The sequence below is a fragment of the Cnephaeus nilssonii genome (assembly GCF_951640355.1).
Source record: "Cnephaeus nilssonii genome assembly, chromosome: 19".
Lineage (NCBI taxonomy): Eukaryota > Metazoa > Chordata > Mammalia > Chiroptera > Vespertilionidae > Cnephaeus > Cnephaeus nilssonii.
Window position 1 is genome coordinate 11,348,603 of NC_137090.1, and position 19,790 is coordinate 11,368,392.

The 19,790-nt window shown below is 50.1% G+C and overlaps 1 protein-coding gene across 3 annotated transcripts in view; it reads right to left on the reverse strand.

Annotated features, from left to right (window-relative positions):
• Positions 1 to 19,790, reverse strand: part of FAM117A (family with sequence similarity 117 member A) — a 40,241-nt gene that overhangs the window by 5,819 nt on the left and 14,632 nt on the right. The window contains exons 2-5 of one of the 3 annotated variants that reach the window (XM_079797652.1): positions 10,824 to 10,993; positions 2,672 to 2,767; positions 1,101 to 1,211; positions 523 to 657 (exon numbers count right to left, since the gene is read on the reverse strand). In XM_079797652.1, coding sequence (XP_079653778.1) covers positions 523 to 657; positions 1,101 to 1,211; positions 2,672 to 2,767; positions 10,824 to 10,993 — 512 coding nt within the window. Of the gene's footprint in view, positions 1 to 522; positions 658 to 1,100; positions 1,212 to 2,671; positions 2,768 to 3,104; positions 3,133 to 3,408; positions 3,578 to 10,823; positions 10,994 to 19,790 lie in introns of those variants that run through there. The other 2 variants (XM_079797654.1, XM_079797653.1) reach the window with 2 other exon arrangements.

A 19,790-nucleotide genomic window follows, 5' to 3' on the forward strand; every position in this document is an offset into this window, starting at 1 on the left:
CTAAAAATGTGCCTGAGACTTCAGAAAAGGTAGCAAATAATTCTGCCTGGGAGTGGGGTGGGAAGAAGGCCACACGGGGGCACTGGGCAGGAAGGGTGAGTATCTGTCATCAGGTAGAGATGGGGGAGGGAAGTGGTAACGCAGGCAATGGGTGGCTTTCACTGGGCACAGGGGTGACGGCAGCGGTGCCAAGTATGCGGGAAGTGAGCTGGTGCTTGGCTGAAGAACAGCGTCTCGCTCATTCCTCCCTCTGGGACCTTCCTCTGCCAGCTCCTGCTCCTCCTCTGTCGACCCACCACCACAAAGCCCTCCCGTTCCACCCACGCAGCTCTGCTGTCCCTGTGGTTAAGTCCATTTGAGTCTAATCAACTCAATCCGTGTTCCTTCCGCAGGCTGGTGTCTGCATGTTACTCTGCTGTGCGGCCATAGCCTGTGAGCCCCGAAGAGCAAGAGTCCCCGCCCCAGCGCCCAGACTCAGCAAGACGCCACCTGTCAATGCATCCAGGGTGCAGCCTCACTCACCCGCAGCAGCTCCTCTTCACCCTGCTCCTTCACGAACACCTCCTCCAGCTCCTGGTTGAGCCCTTCCAGGCTCCTGTGCAGGCAGGGGCTGAGTCGAAGGACAGGGGACCCTGAGGGGAAGCTGGGAGGGGACGCCTGAGGAGGAAGCACACGAAGCACTCACTGAAATCCACCAAGCCCGACAGTTACCAGCTCTGGCTGGGGGTGATGGTCATGTCTACACAGCAAAACCAAGTGAGTAAAGGAGGATCTGGGCACAGTTACTGGTTGCAATAGGTCCCGTCAGTGGGGTTTTCTCCAGAAGTCAGCGCTTTGAGAGGTCTGGGGTGCGCTTTTAACGGCTGCAGGAGCATCATGGCCTCAGTTGCACAGGGGATGAGGGTGGAGGAGAGAGAAATTCAGGCCAGTAGGAAGCTCTTCCAATGTCATTCACCAAGTCCAAGTTTGCACTAGAGCTTTACCTGGGCACCCACGGGGCCACAGGACATGTGGTGTGGTAGGGCTCAGGTGCTGCCCACATGGTGGGGGGAGTGTGCCATGGAGGACGACAAAGGGGAGAGAGTGGGGAGGTGACAAACCCTCAGTGTTCCCCGCACAGCATGGTCTCCTTGGAGTGGGGAGCCCCGCTCCTTCTCTTTCCCACTGCGGCTCAGCTTTGTCCTCTGCAGCTGCTGCTTCAACTTGGTAATCTGGGGGCCCAGAGAGAGGGAGAGGGAAGGCAGGTGAGGCAAAGCAGAAGTGCACTGGGTCCCGCCCCCAGCAATGGCTCCTGCCAGAGGCCCATGAAAATGCCTCAAAGGGAGATGGCAGTTCATCTTCCATCTCAAGCCACCTCCGTGGTGTTCAAAACTCTGATGATGGGTTCATCGGGCAAGCTGGGAGCCCTGTCAACTGGATTACTTGATATTTTCAATTACCATGTATTGCATAGATGGATCAGTTGCCAAAAAATTTAAAAATACACAACACTTAAACCGTTTTTGTCTTTCATAGATTCTGAAGGCATGGAATACTACTCTATTAATAGAAATGGGAAATGATGTTTTTTAATTCACTCCCCAAAGTACATTCACAGCTATCTCAAAGGCCCTGGGACCAGGAAGGATGGAAGGATTTCCCCCCACTTTAGAGCAGACTGCACTGAGCGAGGAGCAAGCTCTCCAGAGGGAATATCAGATTTTGTCCTGACTTCCATTTCCTGTAACAATTATGGATTATCATCAACAATTTTCAATATTATCCCTGTCACATTTGGGATTCTATACCTACTTGCCTCAGCTGGCAAATGCTCAGAAGCCGAGCTATTTAAATAGGGGCCTAAATTAAATGGAATTCGGAGGGTAGATTTGCTGCCCACAGCCACGCAACATGACTACTGCCAAAAAGAAAGTGCTTTCAGATTTGCTATTGGGGATCATTCAACCATGACTCCATGCTTAGTGTAAATAACTTGCTTACTCTGATAATTACAAATGTTAAATACTTTGCATTTTCCACTAGCCTTAAACACTTCATATTTTTTCTGTTTTTGCAACCAAGAAGGCAGAAGTGACTCCCACACAAAAGAGTCAAGGGTGACCCTGGCAAGCTGGGCCGTTAGGGGCGGCCCCACGGCGTGGCGGCCATAACTGGGTTGGGGGCCCTGGAATTGCAGTCTGTGGCTTTCTCTAGTCAACCCCGATGACTGGAACCCTCCTGAGAGAAAAGGAGGGCCAGGAAAAGTGCTTGGAAACAATCACTATTTTTTTCTTCTTTTAAACTAAGGCTGGATGAATAGTAAGTACTACATGGGGTGGGGGCTTTTCAGTTCCCAGGAGGGCACTCCCTATCTTCCTTCAGCCTCTGAACCGCTTATCTGGATCCAACCTCAAAGCACAGAGAGAACAATGGTGGCTCCCACCCTGTGCCTGGCTGCTGACGGGCACCAGCAGCCACTGGCCAAGCCCCCGCTGGCAGGAGGGTCTTGGCTCCAAAGGCCTGGCCACCAGGCGGCTGGGAGGCAGCTGCAAAGGAGTCATCTCCTGAGGAAAAGACCAGGTCAAGGCAAGTGAGACAGGAAGTGTGAGTCCACCTTGGAGCAGGTGCCCCCACGGTGCTGGGGTGGACAAGAGGCAGCTACGCCAGCCAGGAAGTCAGAGGGGACAGTTACCTCTTTGCGGTGGTCTGTGCTACCCCAGGACGCCGAGCGCTTGTGCGTGCAGGAGCTGCTCCGCTCTCCTTCAAGCTCTTGCCAGGACAGGGGCGTCTGCAGGGAGAAGAACCGTGAAATGGAGCAGCTTCTCAGGTGGGCTCGGGGGAAGCAGACACACCGTCTCCTGGACAGAGGCAGCGGCCTCTGCTCTCTCATCTGCTCCACAACCTCCTCAACGCTGTCAGCCCGTTATCCTTCCAGGCTTCTCCACCCGACTCCCTCTTTCCCCGTCACCTTCCTCCTGATGAGCCAGCAAGGCCGGCCTGCTCTCTCTTCTCTGCGACTTTTACACATGGCTGACAGGCCCAGTTCTCGGTGCTCCCAACAGTGAGCTCAAGCATTGCCCCCCCTATCCCCACCAGCTCCAAAGAGCACGGGCTCAGGGACCCACCGGCATCCTCTATTCTCGTACCCTCCATGTGCCCAGCACAGGCCCAGGCTCCTGGGAACCTAATGAAAGCAAGTTATTAGACAGGAAGCATTAATTGGAAAAGCAGAAAAAAGGTCAACAGAGATCCCCCTCCCTCCCTCCCTGACAGAAGCAGGAGACGTCTGTGCGGTGCGGTGCCTCAGGCTTGTTCTGTGAGCTTCCCCTGCACACAGAGTAAGTGCTAGGAGCCCTCCTGAATGCCCAGGGATGGGACATTTTCAGAAAGGAGGGAGCCAGAATTCTGAATTCAGCCCTGACTCCTGACCGCTCTTGGCTTTGTCACAGCTCCTTCTCCTGGGCCCTGCGCTGCTCCTCGTGAGAACAGGGCTGTCAGTCTGCAGGCCTCCCTCCTCTGCTGCACAGAAGACAGATTTGGCCCAAGTTGGAGGCAGGGGGAGTGTGTAGACCCACTTCCTGAGCCCCAAGCCGGAGGGAGGAAGCTGTTGGCTCTAAGCACGAGGCAGGAGGACAAGATCCCTCCCCACCACCAACATCCCTATTTCCATTCCAAGGGAGGGGCCCAAGGGGGAATGCGCCAGTGGAACCAGTTCCTCTCTAAGCTCTTTGCATAAGCTGCCAAAACCATGAGGCCTGGGAACCGTCTCCTACAACAGATCTGCTGACCTCCCCGGAGAGGTTGCAGCAAACAGAAGGGGGAGGAAAAGAGAAGAAACCCAACAACTCAACACCCAACAGCTGCTAAGAAGAGCTCAGCAGGGACAGTCTGAGCAGGGCTGTGGGAGCAGCCTGTCCTGTGACAGCTGCCGGGGAGGGGCCCCGGGGCAGGGGCTCCTGGGTTCTCCCTTCTCCCAGCTGCCCACCCGTCAGAACCTTGGCTGGGCTGAAACCACAGCCAGGGTGAGACAACTGCCTACTTCCCTTCCCTGAGGCTAGCACCCCGGGGAGACTCTCAGAGACCCAGTCCCCTCCTTTAGGAAAAAGTCAGGCAGCACATCCTTCTGGCCCAGACCCCAAAGCCCTAGAGGTGAAGCTGGCTGACAGTCGATGGAAAGCAAGCAGCTGTCTCCTCCCAAATGCCTACATCTCTCTAAACCAGAGCTGGCAGGCGGGACCGCAGAAATGGCTGCCGCATAGATTGAAAAGTGAGGAGGAAGTCCACTTCCCCCTCAGCCCCCTCGGCCCAGCGGGTGCATGAACTCTCCTCCATGCAGGGCTCCAAAGCCAACCCCACAGGTGACTGGCTCTGCTAATCGAAGTGCTGAGTCTCGCACTAGCCTGTTGTCCCTGCAAAGGTGGCAGAGGCTATGGAGGAGGGATGACAAAGGCGAAGGTGATGAGCCCACTGCCCCTCCTCCAGGAAGATGCTGTATTCACGGGTGGGTGGGGAGAGGTAAAAACAGCCACATTCAGGCTGCCTCCGGTTCCACGAAAATCTCTGGCAAACTCTTCAACTGCCTTCTTTCTTCTGAAACATGTGAGGGGGTGGAAGGAGAAATGTGGGCTCGCGCTGGAGTTGAGAAAGGATGTGAAAATTCACGGCAGCGAGGATCATCTCCTCTCTCAATCTGCTTTACTTCCCTGCACTCTGCTCTGCAATGTCTTCCAGCAACTATTGCCTACGCTGTGTACACTGTGCTACCAAGGCCATCGCTTTGCCTCAACACCCCACCCCGGCCGTAGACATCACCGTCTCCCCCTCCATCCCATGGGCTCTCCTCTCCATATTTGGTTCTGTCCTACCCAGGCAAACCAATCCCAGCTCCTTTTTCTTATTCATGCATTCAACAAATAGCTCCTCAATGCAAACTGTGCCAGGCAGTGTCCCAGGTGCTGGGGACACTACGATGCACAAACCAACAAAAATCCTCTTCCCCCTCGAGTTCATGTTCTAGTTGGGGACACAGTCTCAACAATGACAAGTACTAAAGAGAATAGTACACCAAAAAAGGGGCTGGGGATGCTGGGATGCAGGTGGGGTGATGGGGAGACAGACATGATTTTAAATGTCCAGAAGTCTTCAATGTCTGAAGAAAAACATGAAGGAGATGAGGGAGTGAGCCAGTAAGAGTGATCTAGGCGGTGGGAACAAAGGCCCTGAAGCAGGAGCAAGCCTGATGTGTTGAGGATGAAGAGGAGGCTGGAGCAGAGTGAGCCAGGGGCACAGCAGTAGGAGGTCAATAGATGTGACAGGCCCTAGCTGGTTTGGCTCAATGGATAGAGCATTGGCCTGCAAACTGAAGGGTCCCAGGTTCGATTCTGGCCAAGGGCACATGCCTGGGTTGCGGGCTCAATCCCCACTAGGGGGCATGCAGAAGGCAACCAATCAATGATTCTCTCTCATCATTGATGTTTCTATCTCTCTCTCCCTCTCCCTTCCTCTCTAAAATCAATAAAATATATTTAAAAGAAAAAAAAATAGATGTGACAGATTGAAAAATGGTCCCCCAAAGTATCAGGTCCTAATCCCTGGAACCTGTAAATGTTACTTTAGGTAGTCAAGTTTTTGCAGATATGATTAAGTTAAGGTGGAAATATTATCTTGGGTTATCCAGGTGGGCCTTAAATGCCATTACAAGTGTCCTTATGAGAGACAGTGGGAGATTAGACACACACAGAAGAAAAGACGATGTGACATGGAGGCAGAAATTGGAGTGATGTGGCCACAAGCCAAAAACTGCTGGCAGCCACCAGAAGCTGGCAGCTTCTGAAGATGCAAGGAACGGATCTCCCAGAGAGCCTCTAGAGAAAGTGTAGCCCTGCCAGCACCTTGATCTTGGCCCAGTGAAATGGACTTTGGACTTCTGGCCTCCGGAACTGTGAGAGAATAAATTTTTGTTGTTTTAAGTCACTAAGTTTGAAGTAATTTGTTACAGCAGCTTTGGGTACCTATACATAGGTTATGCTGTGTTTGAAGCTATTTACATGCTGGCCTTGAGAGTTCTCATAGCAGGCACGTGCACAAGTGTGGTCTTTGGTGCCTCCTACTGAACTGGGAGCGTAAAGAGTGGGAACCATGCCCTGCCCCTTATTTTCAGTGCCCCTGGGTGGACAAGCCCCTCTTCCTCTGGGTCTCACCACAGAGGTCTCCTTGGAGCAGAGAGAAGTCACGGCTATTGAAGGCTACCCTTCAAAGAGCAACCCTCTATGGCACAACAGGAGCCGAGCCCTGCTGCGTGACAGTGCTGTAAGTAGTTGTTCCAGATGACCCTTTGGAAGCAGGGTGGAGCTTGAGCTCAGCAGGCCAAAGTCATGTTGGTCAAAGGGACTCATGCACTGGAACAGATCTGTTTGAACACCCTGGCCCAGGGGGAGCAGCTGAAGGAAAAGCAGGGCTATTTACCAGCCATGAGTGGCATCAGCCAACTGTGCAGATGATGCTCGGATTATGCAAAACTGAATGTGGGTTGTTAGAGCAAGGAAGCCTTGCCTGGGGTTCGGGGATCCCAGAGCACCATGTGGAAGGATAACTGGGCATGGGACAGAGGAGAGATTTCCAAAGAGCAGCCTGATAGAACAAGGCAGGGGCCCAATGGAGCGGAAAACCCTCCCAACTATAGTCCGTTTCTCTGCCCCCAGCCCCACTCAGTTTCTGCCTGGACTCTGAGGCAGGAAGAGTCTAGCTGTGTTGTCTCCAGTGACACTGGCAGAGCCCAGCTGGGTCCTAGGAACATAACCCAGCATACCTGTGTGGAGGCACAGGACAGCATGGTGCCCGGCTTGGTATAGACGGTCAGTAATTACGTGTTGAAATGAAATCCAGCAGGGAATCGGCCCCCTGGGACTCTGGCCAGACAGAGACAGGAAAGACTCTGAGGGGGGTCTGCCGGCCGATTCAGAGAATTCCGTCTGCAGGTGGCCAAGGCCACCATCTCTGGCCCTACAGTGACTATGCAACGCTCACATTTTCCATCATGAACCCATTTTCAAACATTCTGTGCTGTTGTCACACCATATGCTGAACAACTGGTCCTGCTCACCATTTTGGGAAATAGGCGCTGTGCCCAGGCCTCCACACCCACAAAGGCAGGCCCATGATGGGCAAACTGAATTGCGTGTCATCACTAAATGTTAAGGCACTGGCTCGGGAAAAGGAGGAAGACATGACACAGGTAGGGCAAGTCACAGACAGGGAAGTCTTCCCAAACAAAGATGCCACCCCTGCCTCCTGCCTTCAGGACACTGCATGAGGTTTGTCAAGGACTTACGCCATCCTATTCCTAAAGGGTAAGTCGGGCCTAAGAAACAAGTCTGAGGACTCCCCACCTCCCCTGGAACAAGTGAGGCTGGGGATGAAGAGAAGAGGGGGTGGTGGGTGGAGGGAGGCAGAGCAGGTATCCAGGGTCCCATCTGTCCACAGGATGAGAACACCAGCAGGGGAATTTTGCTCAAACAGCCATGCCAGCTGTGGTGAGACCACTTCCTCCCTCCAGAAGAGTGCGAGAAGACTCCAATGCTTTGCACAGCAAGAAGAGAGAGGGGTGACCGCAACCGGCATGTGGTGCCACCACCACCCTGGCCCAGGTCCAGCCGCCAGGAGAGGCCACTTGGCAGCCAGCTCTAGTTTACCAGCTGAGTTGGGGGAAGAGTAGTCTGGAGAGGGGAGCACATATTCAGATTGATTTGGAGAATCCTGACAAGTCCTCCAGACGAGGGTGACTGCACAGAAGCCCTCCTCCTCCTCCCTGGCTGGCCACTGCGTCCAGCTCCCGCTGCACCTGAGCACGTCCTTGATCTCACCAAGCTGGTCTCTGGGAAACTTGGTCATCCCTCTCCCACTGCTCCTTCTGCCTCAGAACGTGCAGCATCTCCAGAGCACTCCTTCCCCGATCACCACATTCAGACCTCTCCTTCCCCGAACCACCAACTTCCCAAACGGGATCTGTCCACTTCTCTTCCCAAGCAGCTGGGTAACTCAGCCCTCCATGTCAGCCTATAAATTGTCTGGAGACTACCTGTGCCTGCCTAAGAGCTGAAAACACAGCTAAGCCCAGGGCGGGGGTACTAGGGCTGTTGCCAACCTTCTATATTCGACAACGGAGAGCTTTTCACTCCATCTTCTGCCCGTGAGGAAGCCTTGAGGATGCAGCAGGACTGGCTATCTGAATAGCCTGGCAAGTGTTTCGTGCTTGCTGCCCAGGCCTGAAACTTGCCTGGAACGGGCAGGGCTCTGGCTTGCTCTATGGGGTTCAGAAAGGGAGTTGCACAATGGTTCCCTGCCTTCACTGCAAGGCAGGCCTCCAGGAATGCCAGGGCTGATGTGGTCTCCAAACACACCCTCTGGCTGCTGGTTCTGGGTAGGGGGAGGAGTGTGGGGAGGGGTGGGGAGAGGTGCAGGTGGTGGGGGGAGTAAGAAGTGAAGGCCAGCCAGATACAGTGCATACTATATTGGTGTGGCAGAATGTGGGGTAGGGGTGGGAATAGGCCCCCTCAAGCTCAGAAAAATCAGGGTAAGATAGGGAACTAATTTATTTTTAACAGTTTAAAAGCTTTCAAGGACTTTGGTAGATTCCCACCTCCCTACCTTTCCCCTTACTCCCTAGTATCTCCCCAATAAAAACTCATCTCCAGTCCATTGTGGGTGATATACCCGTGCTCAGTAGGGAGACACCAGGAGAGCCTCAGGTCATCATGGTGTACTACCAGTGTGGAAGGTAGCTTGTGCCAGGCCAGGGACTCAAGCAGGAATTTGAATGGTGCCCAAAACCTAGAAGCAGAAAATTCCCAGAAGGCCAGGAATGAGAGATGGGCAGAGCGCATACTTGGTTTGGATGCCTACGTTGATCAGAATTCTCCCACCTCCTGACTGCAGCCACAATATTGACAGGTTGCTAAGAGTTCCTCGAGGGCTGGAGCCCATCCCAGGGAAAGAGGAAAGCTGCACAGCTCGGCCTTGCCAGACCCATGGAGGCGCATCGCTGACCTCTGTCTTGCCGTGGCAGGAAGCCCAGACTTGTTATATAAAAGATCTGGCCTGCAGTTGGAGCCTGAGCAGCAACACACAGCCTGGAGTCCGTGCCTCTAAATCCGGCGGGGGAACATCTGAGTCCAGCCCTGCCCTGAGTTGACAAAGAGAATGCCATGTGAGGAGTGGGATGGAGGCTTCCTAGAAGGCTGGCAGCCGGAAACGACAGCGACAGGCTACATGGCAGCCTGCCGTCCGACAAAGAGGGATGCAATCACGAGCTTACACACGTGAAGTAACCTCAAGTCCTGCTCCTCCAAGAAGCCCTCCTTGACTACATCCATTATTTGGGCTACACACTACTCTCAAGAGAGAAAGGGGTGTTGCTCCAGGTCGGTGACGGGGAAGCACAGCCAATCCTACTGGCCCTTTTCTAAGGGTACAGGGAACAACAGTTCCCAGGGCTCCCAGGAAGTAGACCTGCTCTGTCTGCCACCCGGAGTGTGTTCTCCCTTCACTTTCTGTTCACAGATCTAGAGAGAGCCATCGATTTCAACGGCAGTAAATGTTTGTGGGGTCACGGTAGGGTATTCCCATGAGAATTCCCCTCCTCTGAAATGTGCCAGACACTTGGCCCTACTCATCCCTTGGCTGTTTGTTCACTGGCCTTCATGGAACTGGCACCCAGACTCACAGAGGCCAAATCTTGTTCTCATTTCCTTATTCTTCACTTCAACATGCCAAGAACAGTACTGGGCATTCAGACTCTCACTAATAACATTGGAAAACGGACCTCGTTAAAAAAAAATAAATAAAAGAAAGGGACTGACGTGATGTGCTCAGAAAGGAGGGAGGGTAACGTGAGCGCATGAAACACTTTCACATTTGGCCACCACCCACCCCATCTACAGGCAGGCAGAGTGGGCACCCCCCACCCCCCGCCCCCCGCAAGCTGCAAAGGAAGAGCTGACTTGCCCAGTATCCCCAGGATGCTGCTTTGCCTCTGAGCCTGTATCTTCCTTCCTGAGGACAACTCATTTGTTCTGAAGTTGAACAGGAATAGATTTAAGCTACATCAAAAGGGAAAATATTTGACTCTTAACAACATGACTGCTAAGATTGCTGAGGTCTTGAATCAGATGAAGAAATATCTTTGTATAATTTCACAGATGACTTCTTGCTCAGGCTAACACTATCTTATTCAAAAACTGACAAATGGGCTGGATGATCTGCGGCGATTCCTTCCAAGTTTACGATTCTTAGTGAAAAGACTGTCGTGAAGAAAGGGGACCTGGGCTCCACAGGACTCCAATGAGTCCATTGAAATCCCAGACTGAGCTGCTGGCTAGGGATCAACTCCCCATTATCTGAGAGCCTTCTACTCCTATTGCTCCAGTGAGATCTATCCTGGCTCAGCACACTTTTTGGCCACCTCTTCCAGTTGTCTGGGGAGTGCAAACTCAATTGAATGTTGGCCCCAGTTTAATTTTAGCAAGGTAAGTCTCATTTTTTAAAACCTAGAATAAATTCCAAAATCAACTCTTGCTTACCCACACATCAATACTCAAGCCAAACTGAAAAACCCAGATTGACTTCTCTCCCATCAGGCAGGTGGAATACAAACTCATTTTCATGTAAGTTTACAAAGAAAACCGACCTGGTAAACATTAGATGACGAAAAGCTACATGGTGAATATGTACAGCCCAAACCCAAGACAAATAATTTCAAGGACTGAGAGTTGGTAAGTAGGCCAAAGGCCTCCTCAGCCAGCCCCGTCCCCATCCTTATTGCTTTTCCAGTTAGGAGAGAGCATTACCTGGGTGGCCTTGTCATTGGTACAGCAGGTGAAGGCCCCATCGGCATCTCGTGGCCACTGGCCCAGGAGGTACGAGCTGAGGATGGTGTCCAGGGAGAATGTACGTCGGACCTGAGGTGGCTGAGGCCTACACACTGGCTTTTCTGGGGCCACTGCACACGGGACGCTGGCTGGAAGAGAGCACAGCATGCCCCTTGACGTCAGCATGGTGGAAAGAGGCATGGAAACCAACCTTCTCTCTTCTCCGAAGCCTTACCTGACTGCCACCTCTTCCCCTGCATCCACCCCCTCCTAAAGGAATTTGAAGCCGCCCATAAAAGCACATACAGAGAGCTCCCCCGATTAACCAGCTGGCTGCTATCACTGGAAACAATTTGCACCATTTTACTTTGGACTGGGATGACACGTCCTCCATCTTTTTCCTGTTCCTAACGGGCTGTGAACTGTGAAGGCAGAGGCCTCCATACTGAGTTTCCTGAGAGCAGGACTGTTTCCCATCATTAGAGAGAGAACTCTAAGTAGACAAAAACCAAATTTTCTCCCATCTTTTATCTCCTGCCCTTCTCCTTCCCTTCAGCACTCACTGCAGGGCTCCTAACCACTACACAAACTCAACTGAAGGACTCTTTTTTAAAATATATATATATGTTTTTATTCATTTCAGAGAGAGGAAGGGAGAGGGGGAGAGAGAGAGAAACATCAGTAATGAGAATCACCTACAGGGGACTGAGCCTGCAACCCTGGAATGTGCCCTGACCAGGAATAGAACCGTGACCTCCTGGTTCATGGGTTGACACTCAACCACTGAGCCAGCCACACTGGCTGGGTTGGACTCTTTATACTTCCTTCAGGATTGGTCAGACCCAGGGAACCTAGATGCCTGAGACAAAGAAAATGATATAATATTGACTTTCAACTGTAGCGCCTGAGGAGTCAGCTTAGGGAAATATCCAAGTCTTTTGGTTCCCTCCTCTATCTCAGATTTCTGGCTAAATGGGTCAAAAATAAAGCAATCATAAGTGCATTCACTTTAATTTTACCTGGGTTACAGCTTTCTGGGAGAAAGTAAGGTTGAGACTGTTGATAACATGTCAGGGTTCCGGAAACATCTGTAAGTCTCAATCATCTGGGTGGACCATGTTTTCCATGGCCACATTCAAAACACTGCTAACTAAGATCTGTCAGGTTCTTTCCTTTAAACAGAGAAAAATGCTTTCACATCTGTATTAATCCCTTAATAATTCATCTGTGCATTAAGCACAGCAAAAGGAACTGGGGATTGTAGGTATCAATAAACTTGAAGAGCTTTACATTAAAAAAGACACTAACAGCCCTAGCCGGTTTGGCTCAGTAGATAGAGCGTTGGCCTGCGGACTGAAGGATCCTGGGTTTGATTCCGGTCAAGGGCACGTACATTGGTTGCAGGTTCCCCGCCCCTGGTCGGGGTGTGTGCAGGAGGCAACCAATTGATGTATCTCTCTCACATCGATGTTTATCTCTCTCTGTCTCTCCCCCTCCCTTCCATTCTCTCTAAAAAAAAGTCAATGGAAAAAATATCCTCGGGTTAGGATTAGCAACAACAACAAAAAGAAATCACACTGTATGTGCTTTTGCCTTATATCAATAAACACTGTTCCAAATCAATATACACTGATTTAAACACATTACAACACATTCCTTTACATGATCTTAAGGTTTCTGTTAAAACTCTTCCAAGGCCCTCTTTTCAAAATGGTAATCAAAGGCCTCATGTTTTGGTCCCACTTACCTGTCCTTACATTTCACTCCTTTTCAAAGTCTCTGTCCTGCACAAACTACACTACACAGTTTCCCACCCAGGTCCCGGGCCTTCGCTCCTCTGAGGTTTGCACATGTGTCCAAGGTTGAAATCTCATCAGTCCACCAAGCCCTACCTCCACCTCCAAGAGCCTTCTGGATCCCCTGGAAGGAATCTCTCAGGATTTTCTGATTTCCTTCAGCACTTTGTACCCTCTAGTACTTATTACCTTCTCTTTTGGATCATGGGTATGTGTAACTCCTAAATAATAAACAACCTGTGGCCAACAAGAATAAACAAGACTGTCCAATAAACAAGACTGTCCCTAATTTATCTTTGTACCCCTCCCAGTGCCTATAGCATAGGACTGGTGATTGGCAGGTGCCTAAATATTTGCATAAAATAAACTCTTACCGTAAGGGTAAACTTGCTTTATACCATGGATTCCAAGTTTGCCTGCACATCCATGCTCAACCCACTCCCCAGGAGTAAAGCCACCAGAGCTGCTGGTCTCTTTTCCTCTGAGGCTCAGAAAGGCCCAACCTCTTTCTTCCCCATCCTGCGCCTTGTCACCCTGTAAGTCAATGACAGGCATGCTGGGTTCAAGTTCCAACTTCATCTCCTACACTAGCTTTTCAATCACTCATCTTCCTATCACTCACCTTCCTATTCGCACTTAAAGATCAAAAAGCAGCAATCAGGTATTTCTGGGAGCTTCTGACCTATGTCAGCAGCCAAGTCAGACACCAAAATGCGGTGGCCCTCCTACAATGTCTTTAAGAGCCCAGTGGTGAGGTGGGGGCTCTGGAAAAGCAAGTTCACATGACAGAGAAGCAAAGAAACAAAGAAACAGGTGGGTAGCAGATGAGCAAGAGACTGGAATAAAGGCCAGAACGCCACAATCCTAATGGCTGTGTCATCCCTGTGTGAAGGGAGAGGGCTGTGACTCCAGGGCTGAGAAAGAAGCGATGGGGAGAAAGATATCTTGGAGACGCCTCTCCCAGTCCCTTGGCAGAAGTTGCTGCCTTTGCTCTACTGTGTTTACATAGTCCTCAAGTTTTGCCCCATCCCACAAAGTTTGCTAATGTATGCAATCTTCTATTTTCCCAGCAGCTTTCAAAGGTGCTAGGGAAAGACTGGCAAGGAAACCAACGCACAGGGAAGCCCGGTCTCAGATTGGATTCAGTCACCCTGCAAGTCAGAGACAGTCCCAGATCTACATCTAAGCTTCCTTCCTCCTATCTCAGTTCACTGGGGCTCCAGGCCCTCTTGCATGAGGACATTCTCTGAGGCTGCTGGAACATCTGCCCGGACACCTGGAGGAAGGATTGCCTCTTTAGCTGCTTTTCGGGGAAGGAGATAACAGGCCTGACCTGGAGGTCTACAATGGCCTTTTTCATTTTATGGGTTTCTTTGGGGGGTTTTATGAAATCTTTGAAATGTGGGGTTAAAGCATTCTGCTATCTTCTGGGGACAATTTACACCACACCCATCTTAAATCAGTTCCATTACCCTTCATATCCCAACCATTCATGAGCTATAGCAGAACTCCAATCTCAAGGGCAGCAGTCAAATGTGGTACTTTACTCCGTGTTCCCTCGGCGAGGGAGGGCTCAGAGTCCTGGAATTTGACATGAGACTCCAACCACCACTCATTATGGTCAACTCTACATGCTTTCTGGCCACCTCTGACCAAAGCTATTTGCAAAGACTCTGAGGACTTCATGGGTACTGACTTACTCCTCCATATACCAGAAACAAAACAAACAAACAAAACAAAACATACCCCATACATACAAAAGAAAGAGAAAAAAGGGGGGGGGAGGCAGGGAGGAAGGGAGTAAGAGATAGTGAAGGGAATGGGGGGAAATCAAGCACCTAATCCAGACCCAGCAGCCTGGGACACCTTCTCTGCTAGATCTGCAAGGGTCTCACCACAGCTCAGTCGAACTAGAGCATTTGCCTCAGTTTCTTTTCCTTAAATGAGACAGCTGGGCCTCGCCCTATTTCTACAGTGACCACATCCTAGTGCAACGTGTTGGCACAGCATCTGGGAAGCCACAAAATGACTGAGTTACCTTCTGTCTCAGAGCCCTCAGCAAGGATCTCTTCCCTCCCAAACCCCCAAATTCTTGGCATGTCCTGGCCCCTTGGAAGAGTCCATAAAATGCCATGCTTCCTTCATGTCCAACATGTAAGGGAGGGGGGGCATTTAAAAATTAGATTTATCTTTATTTTTATTTCAAAAACCTCATTCCAAATGGTCTGGGAACACCTGCTAATTAGGGCACCAAATTTTTTTTTTTGTCAGTATAAAAGGTTCCTTTATTTATATATATTTAAGTTTTTAATTGCAAGTTCATCTCGCTCATCTTCTCATGTAAGGTCCATTGAGTGACTGCTTGGGCACACCAGCAGGGCACCAAAATTGATTAAGGGCTAAACCAAGGTGTCAAGTTCCCCCCAAATGCAACACCAACTAAGGCCAAAATTAGTCACGTTTTGTTCCATCCTGGAAGAGGCCACAGGCTGAAGCAGTGTCCCCCCACCCCCCACCCCGAATATGTGGGGGCTCAGATCGGAGGGACCTAGTCTGACTGCAGCTCGGCCCTCACTGTGGTGTGACTGTAGCCAACACCGGGCGGCCTCCCTGGGCCTGCTCTCCCATCTGCCACGCAGGAGCACGATCCCGCCTAAATCCCCTCTTAGGGACGCTGTAAAAAACCGATGAGATACAAGTACACTTGAAAGTCTTTATCAGCTAGGTTAGGTCAAACCAATTGTCCCTTAATCCCTCCCCATACCACAATCCGTGAGGACTGAAGGTGGGGGTGAGGGACCCTAGAAAGAGGAGGCTACCCAGACAAGACAGCGGAGTGAGTTCCAGCCACCACTATCCCCTGGGAAGCTGCACATCCGCAGTGCCAAAGCCCTGCCCTTCACTAGGAAGTCTAACGCAGCGTGGCCACCACCCTGAATAAACGGTGCAGGGGCGGAAATAAAACTGCCGGCCGACGTGGGCATCAGCAGCTGCGGGTCAGCACTCACGTTGTGCTACCCACTGAGACCCACCTCAGTGAGGAACATCCCCTAAGAAATCTCACCAGCTTCTCCCCCATGAGCATGTCAGAAGCATCTAGGGAGTGGGGTTTGCTCTGCAACTGTGTGATGATGGTTAAAGGAAAAGCGCTGAAAAGTAACAACGGTTGCTTGTGGTCAGAAGATGAACTGGTTTCATTTCTGGAAAGCACCCCTCTCAGATTTGGGAAATGGGGAGGAAAGTAAGACAATCGGCTCTCCTATCTGCGAAGAGACGCCCGTATCATGACAGGCCATGACAAAGCAGCAGGCTGCCGGGGCACTGGCTGGGTGGCTGCGGGAGGGTGGAGTGTCCTGTTTACAGCGCTGTGGGGTATTATCGGCCCATCGCATGCAGCAGCCTCCACGGCCCAACCACCTGGCGGAGCACTCTGGCACGGGGCCAGGCCGTTTCACCCTGTAGCTGATCAGTGGCGGATGCTTTGGTTCTTGGGCAACGGCAAATGGAAAAAACAAAACAAACCAGCACACACCGGAGATAAGAAGCCTGAGTGCTATCTTCCAGAGCCACTTGGCCCTGGCTCCCAACTGCTGCATTTTTATGGCTTTGGGGAGAGGGGGCTCTGAGTGCAGAGGACCAGCAGTCAAGTGTCTGCGCACTGGGGGACGGTCAATAGGGAGGAGAGCACACAAAGGGCAGATAAGACACCGAACCAAGAGTGGCTCGCGGGGGCCTGGCACACCACAGGGCACCGGCTGATTGCTTCAGTAAGCAGAATTTGCGTGCCCACCACCAGCCAGCTCTGTGACAAGCACTGTGACACGGGAGGAGCAGGATAAGAAGCTGCTAACCTGGCTACAGTCCCTAAGCACCTGAAGGTACCCCAGCCAACGCCTCTTCTGAAGGATCACCAAGTTGTCTCTGTGCTCGCTTCTGTCCCGGGCTGGAAATCAGCTCAGGCCTGACCACACCAGCAAACACCCATCCCTGGTCCCCAAAGGAGAACGGTGACAGCTCTTAGAAGGGCAAGAAGGGGTCAGGGGAAGGAGGAAGGCAGCAGATGGCGCAGGAAGTGAGGTGCTTGTGGCTGCCCTTCTCAACTTGGCCAAAGATGGACTGTGGGGCGGAGGCTCAGCAGCTTATGAGGAGAAATCAGGCCCTGACCAAAGCATCTAGGCGCTGCTTCACTTATTTTACTCTCAGGTAGGAGAGAGAAGCCTGGGAAATAAGACAAGGCTACCAAGGCTACCCTCCACCCATCCTCCAATAGCCTGAAACCTAGTGATCCCAAAATACCCGAGTACAGAAAGAAGAAGAGAAAGGCAGCCAATGAGACCTCACACGTGGCAAGAGCTCAACAACTAGCAGGTCCAACAAACAAGTTATGAGTCACTTTCTCATGTTGTTGGGCTTTGAAGCATTATTAGTTCTAGTCGTCTCGCCTCCCCTCTTAAAGAGAAAATAACTCTTATTTATAACAAAAACTGTACATATGTTGAGGGAAATTAAGAAAATGCAGATGAACAAAAAATGAAAAATAAAAACCACGCATGCCCCCACTCAAAGATCACTACTGTGCATATCTTTCCTGGCCTCTCTTCATGCACATATGGGTGCATATATATTTTTTATAAAATGAGATCACATTATACACATTTTTCTACAATCTGCTTTTTTCAGTCACTGATCTTCATTTAGGAAGGACAAGCGGGCCCAGGGCCGAGGCGGGGCACATGGTTTGCACATGGAGGGAGCAGGCACTACCCTGTCCCATCTCCTAGCTGTGATGCAGAGATTTTTTTTGCTGGGGGGGGGGGGGGGCGGGGAGTAAGGGGGATGTTAATCTGGAGATGAGCAAAGTAAAACAGGGATTCAGAATTCTAAACATTTCCCCAATAACAGAGTTGCAGTAACAGGGGAAGTCTCTCCTACAGCTTCACAGGGATTATTTTTCCATTTCAGGACACGTGCTGGGATTAAACAGTGCAGGCAGTCTTCTGAGCTCCCAGCGCTCCAGCTCCACTTAACTGCTTAACTCGGGGACGTGTGGCTTTTGGAGGGAAGTTGCGGTCAAACCGAAATCCCCAATATGACTGTACAAGAGTTAGAACCCTCCTTGGAAAGCCCAAGGAGACCCCATCCATCTCAGCTGGGAAAATTAAACTTGGGCCTTTGAATACTTCTTTCAACACCAAGCAATAGCTCGTTTCAACCATAACAGGGAGAAGAAATCAAAGAAACTAGATTTAAAAGGAAGAAGAAATACACAGTAATATCACATTTCCCTTACCAAGAAGGCTTACCTACCTAACGAGAAAAGAGCAATGAGATTTGTGTATGCATGGAAAACTTCTCAGGCAGGCCCTCGATTAAGTACTGACTCCATATTTAAGTGCGTAGCTCAAATGGAAGCATTTCTGGCTACATGTCTGACTCCCAGGGTGCAGACCACAGCTATAGGCAGCTGGAGAGAAGGGCCAGGACAAACCCATCTGGAGATGTCATTGTGGGGGAAGTAAGGAGTATACTAACTATTCACCATCAGCAAAGAGGAAAAGGATGATCCGTGTGTGTGTGTGTGTGTGTGTGTGTGTATAGAAAGAGTAGACAGCAGTTAGACATTTTGTCCAATTCTCAAGAAGCTGCAGTTAGAAAAGGAAGTGGGGTGAACTTTTCACCTTTTATCTCAATTCTCTGAAGAGTTCTGTAAGATTTCGACATTCTTAAAACAAAACAAAATACTAGCAATTACTGATTGGAGCAGGCTTTCCTTTGGAACCTACTTGGCCTTTGCAAAAATAGCATAAATAGTGCATAGACTAGTCCTGTCTCCCTAAAATTAAAAAAAACACACAAAAAAACCCCTCACCCCTGCAGTTATTTGGGAATGATGAATTTCTCAGAAGACAGACATAAACCCTTCAGTATCTTCACTTCTCACAATGATCTGATTCCTATCAAGTAGACGAGAAATCACAACTTCTAGTCAGCTCTTAGGTAGTCTTTTAAGATAAATGAGGTAAAGAACCAGAGATTGAGGAGGTTCATCTACAGCACACCCTGTGAGAGGACAGCTGTGATTGAAACTGCACCCTGATTTCTGTTCTGAGTGAGTTCTCCTCTGGAAAGGGAGGCAGAGCTCCCGAGTGTTACAGCTGGGGGCCCATGACACATCCTCATGCAGAGAGGTGAACGGACTTCTCCAATGCCACAGAGCAAATTGAGACGCAGGCCTTTTTTCCCAATAGAGAATTTTTGAAACTACATTTCCTACACTTGCTTTTCATTGTCAGACTCAACTGTCATATGCCTGCCTTGGTCCAGGAGCCACTCCATGGATCGGAAGGGTCCTAATCCTTCCCCTAGTTGCTAGGGACCAGGATGATCATACCTACCCCGGTCTCAGGAACATTGCTTTACTAACTGGCATGTTGGGCGAGGGAAGGAAGACAACTAAGATGTGAGGGATCCCCTTTCTAGTGAGCAAAGTGGAAAACAAGTGAAAGAAGAAAAGGAAATAATAGAATTACAGATAACTTTCAAATAAAGTAATTTTTCCTTTGTGAACCAACCAAGACTTATTTTTATCCTCTATTCAGCCTGCTTTCTCCATGACCTCAAGCAAACTTCTAGATGGCAATGTATGTGTAAGCAACTGATACTCAATTCCTATCAACCCAAGTCACACAAAATACTTAAGACTTGGACAGAATGTGATGGCCCCATTTTGTTGCCTTCCCTCCAATGATTCAAACCCCCCCCCCCAATTTTTTAATTCTTCTTTTGAATGGCTTATGTCAATACTTACAATACTTACATCCATTAGTGTTAATTCAGAACTGGCTTTATACAACTCCCAATAATATCCCAATCAGGAAGCGTCATCAATGGACACCAGAACTACTGGGGGAAAGGTTATGGGGAGCAGAATATTAACATAATGCCAAAGTATCACCACATAAGCCATTTATTAAGAGAATATTTTTTTGTTAATCCTCACCCAGGGACTTTTTTTTTTTTTTTTTTAGAGAAAGAGTGGGAGGGAGGGAGGAAGGGGGAAAGAGAGAGAAAAACATCAATGTCAGAGATGGAAATTGAAAATGGACTGGATATAAGATGATATGGACTTATAATTTATTTAGTGTAATGA